Below are 4,341 nucleotides of genomic sequence, written 5' to 3' on the forward strand. Positions count from 1 at the left end.
TTTGCTTTAAGACGTCAGCTGCTTCCTCTGCTGCCCAGGACCCTTTTTGTTCACAGACATTTCTGCACAACCTCAATTTGCACTGAAAATGAAAACTCCTTGTAGCTTTTTGGTGTGCAGTGACTTTTGAGCATGGCCAGCAGCAGCTGTAGGCTGCATCGAATGTCTGTTGCTGTGGAAGATGTAACCACACAGGTTACGTGGGTTCATGGACCAAGTGTTTAATGGAATGCAAAGGAGCATTGTTGGCTTTGGTGACATGGTGACCACAGGAGAACGGTAGCAAAGCCTCACGTGTTGCTGCCAGCACAGAGGGTTCTCGTGGGTGTGCTTTTGTGGCAAAACGTGCCAATGGGTTGGGAAGGAGGAAAAATGTGTGATTTAGGAGAGGGTGGGAATTCCCTCAGAGGAGCAGCTCCTGGCTTCCCAGCATGGTGAACTGGGCTGAGCTGGGCTCAGCACTGCTCCATTGGAAGCACGTTCCAGATGATGATGACCCCCATGGAGTGCTCGGAGACCTCTCGGTGAGCAGCAGTGTTATAGTAGGTGATCACAGTATGTCACTGCCTGGAGGGAAGACGCTATTCCCCCTGACTCTCCAAAGGTTGCGGCGGGGTTCTGTCCCCTCCTGTCTGTCCCTGACCCACTCCTCTCTTTCTCCCTTACAGATATTATGCAGATATAGCTAAAATGCCAGCGATCAGTGACCAGGACATGAGCGCGTACCTGGCGGAGCAGTCGCGGTTACACCTCAGCCAGTTCAACAGCATGAGTGCGCTGCACGAGATCTACTCCTACATCACCAAGTACAAGGATGAGGTAAGACATGGCGATGGAGAGTCAAGCCTGAGCTACAAGCCACGTCCCTTTGCCCGTGTTTCTGCCATTGTTGGCTTTTTCCTGTAGAAAATCACCCCATGAAATGCGGGAGAGCAACATAGTCTCTGTCTGTGCTTAAGCTGGTGGGGAGGGAAAGGTTTGGGAGGCGTAGAGCCAGGTGATAGTGTAGGCAGCACTTTGTTCTCCCCATTTTCTGCAGTGAATAATGTGGGAAATGTCTATTTTTCTACACATTTGGCACATGAGCTGCATGGGGCTGCCGAGTTCGTGGCATTATCTCATTATGCCTCCCCTGTCTACCTCCACCAGCCTGGCACCATGGAGGTACCAATACTGTGTGACTGTACAGGCAATGTCTGGCTCTGCTCCCCAGGGCTGCTAAGAGGGTATGGTGGCCTCTTCAGTGCTTACTTGGTGAACATCAGTTAGAATGGTTAAAAACCCCTCTGTTGTAATTTATACAAATTAACTTCATAAAGCACTGCTCAAATCCGCATCCTGTGTCTTTTTATTAAAGCCATAAAATATGTAACTACAGTGAAATATAGATCTATACATATAACATGATACTATAGTTTTTATTGTCCCAATAAATGGGATTGACGATTGTTTGAATAGTGGCTTATTTAGGTGACAGAGGGCCAGAACATCACTTGGAAAGGAAGCGGGGTCCACACTGCATCCTGCAGCAATCCTGAGAGGCATCTCCCAGCGCCTCTTTGAGGTGTGAATTTAGGGAGTCCACAGGCAGGTCATAGCAGACCTGACCTCTGTGTCTAAGGTCAGCACTGGGACTGTGGTGGCCAAAATCCTTGTGGAGCTAGGCACTTTGCAGAAGTGAGGAGGAGGAGGGCCTGGCTTGCCTACGGAGATGGGAGTAAACTCTGGTGCTTGGGGAGGTGCCATTTGATGGTCACTGCGCAGCTGGTGGCCACGTACTGATGAAGGTGCTGGTAGGAGCTCTTTGCCACTGCCTAACAACTTGGGATGGCATATCCAGGAGGCCCCCGTAGCTCTGTGTGATGAGTTGGCTGTGAAGGGTTTTGGGGGTTTTAGAGTTTGTGCAACAGCTCTTTGGCTGCCATGAGAGTGGAAGAGCAGCAGTCTGTAGGATGTAGATCTGTTGGGGGGCAACCATAGTCCCTCAGTTGTCATCAAGTGCTCACTTCCTCCAGGCTGAAATTCCCCCAAGCCTTAAATAAATCCTCCAAGCCATGGGTGAGTGCAGAGAGGGGACCATGTCTCGTTGACAAGCTGCTCTTCAGGGGCACAGGTCTTCTTCTTGCCCACTAACAGCAACCTGTCATCTGTTGAGTATCTTGCTGTTGCCCACTCTCTGAGCATCGCAAGTGTGTTCACAGCTCTCAGGAACTTCTTTTATTATTTGTAATGGGATTAATAAATCGCAGCTGTTCCCTTTGTTTGTTTTCATTCATTAAGCACAATTATATGCAGCCCGATTGCACCCTCTTTGATGCAAAATGGGAGAGAATAATTTTTCCTGTTGTTCAGTGCAATAATATGCTGTCATTGGCTGTGAATGAAAATCATAATTAATTTTCATTTGGGTACTTGCATCTTAGTAATCAGTGGTCCTGGCTCCTTACAGCAGGTGACAAACCTGCATCTCCACGCTCGGCACAGGTTTCCTTTGCCTGCATTGTTTCCGTCAGGCTGAGGTAAAAGAGGAGCAGATATATGCAGAGGCAGGTTGTGAATCTGTCCACACCTCTCAGCATCCCAGCTGTCTTACTGGCAGAGGTGGAGGTGGTGGTGGGCAGGTGCCTTTTCCTTTTCTTTGACCAGTCTCATTTGGTTCCAGCTCAGGCACCTTTCAGGTGCATGGGGTTTTGATTTCTGCATGAGTGTTATTATAGTTATTTTATTCCATGTGTTGCGTGACTGCTGAGATGGATGGGGGGGAGTGTCCCCAGTAGCAGGTTTGTGGCAGGATCTATGAGCTCTTATGAGTCCAGCTGCAGCCCAAGGTTGTTGCTGCCAGGGGAGGTAAATCAGATGTGCCTGGCTCTCACTGGCAAATCTTCCCCTCTTTGGGAGCTGATGCCGGTGTTGCAATGCAGCTTTGCCCTGTCCTTAGGGAAGAGATTCTCTGTTTGGCGTTTCTTACTGCCCCAGCAGGCAGGGAGCAGCCTGCTCAGGCCCCAAAAAGTCTGGCAGAAAGCCAAAGCTCTTGGTGACTGGAAGCTGCTGCACGGCAGCATGGGGAATGCTGCACAGCACGCCCCACACGCCGCTCCGCAACCCGCCGGCGCTGCAGCAGCTCTTAATCAAAGGGAGCTGATTCCCCATTAAGAAGTTACCTGTAGGGCTCCTGATGGACTTTGCCTGCCTCCTAGTAAGTCTATTAATTATACAACAGTTTGTTTCCAATTATGCGGCCAATGAAATGGTTAATCAAGTCCCCTTTGACGGATGCCTTGATATTTAATTGCAAAAAATTTGCTCTTTCAACTAGCTCACCCGAGGAGATGAGATTTCTGTCAGGTTTGTTTTTTTAAATCAGCTTTCCTGCTCTGCTGGCGTGATGTTAGTGAGACGAGGCTCCTGGCTGCTGGGAGGGCAACTGCCCCTTCGTTTTACACTTCATTACTCCCTTCTCCCCACGCTGAGCCTCAGCCTCCACCCTTCCTGTCCTGGCACGACCACATCCAGCCCAGGGCAGGGGACCGTCCCTCCACCTGCAGCCTGTCAGGAGCTGGTTTAGGGAAAGGGGATTTTGAGGGAGGAAGGTCATGCTCAGATGTCTGTGGGTGCACCACTTGCACCAGTGAGGCAGGCTTTGCTGGTGCATCCATCTGGTGTCCCCCTCCATCACACCAGTACCCCCAGTTGTCCACTTTTGGGAGAGATTGAGCAGGGTTTTACCACTGGTGGCAGCAGAAGCCTCATGGTCTTTTTGTGCTCATGGAACCACTTAATGGCTGGATTGTGTTCTCTGAAATACAGCCCCTGCCTTGCTATGGTATTACAGGTTTACTGGAGTCATGGACGTGGTGGGAAGATGTTGTCTCGGTTTTGGGGTTCGTTTCTGTTTGATGATGGGTGTTAATGTTCCTCATTTCCCCGTTTTCAATGCAAGTTGGCTTCTCCTTGGGTCCCTGCTGTTACTGCAGCCCCTTGGGCATCCTGGGGTGCTCTGATTGTGGGGCGGCAGCACTCGGAGCAGTGCCCTCCACCTCACACCTCCTTTGGCCCCTTCCCATCCCCAACAGGGACAGAAACGAATGGATCCTGCTTCTTGTGGGGCCACATCCCCACGCCCCGATGCCGTTGATGAGCCGTGGGCAACAAGGAGCCGCTGTGGGTGGGAGGGCATCTCCTCACCCTCTCTTCTCCCTTCTCTCCGGCAGATTTTAGCTGCCTTGGAGAAGGACGAGCAGGCCCGGCGGCAGCGGCTGAGGAGTAAGCTGGAGCAGGCGATCGACACAATGGCCTTAAGCAGCTGAGGCGGCGGCGCAGAGGTGCCAGCGGCCCGGCGGC

General features: G+C 51.3%; 1 protein-coding gene across 1 annotated transcript in view; it reads left to right on the top strand.

Annotated features, from left to right (window-relative positions):
- Positions 1-4,307, top strand: part of PLXNA1 (plexin A1) — a gene marked incomplete at its 5' end in the record, with an annotated part of 32,139 nt that extends 27,832 nt beyond the window's left edge. Inside the window, 2 exons of the mRNA XM_008950015.1 lie at positions 669-819; positions 4,212-4,307. Coding sequence (XP_008948263.1) covers positions 669-819; positions 4,212-4,307 — 247 coding nt within the window. The remainder of the gene's footprint in view (positions 1-668; positions 820-4,211) is intronic.
- Between the last annotated feature and the right edge of the window lie 34 nt (positions 4,308-4,341).

This window comes from Merops nubicus, unplaced genomic scaffold (assembly GCF_000691845.1).
Source record: "Merops nubicus isolate BGI_N331 unplaced genomic scaffold, ASM69184v1 scaffold34330, whole genome shotgun sequence".
Lineage (NCBI taxonomy): Eukaryota > Metazoa > Chordata > Aves > Coraciiformes > Meropidae > Merops > Merops nubicus.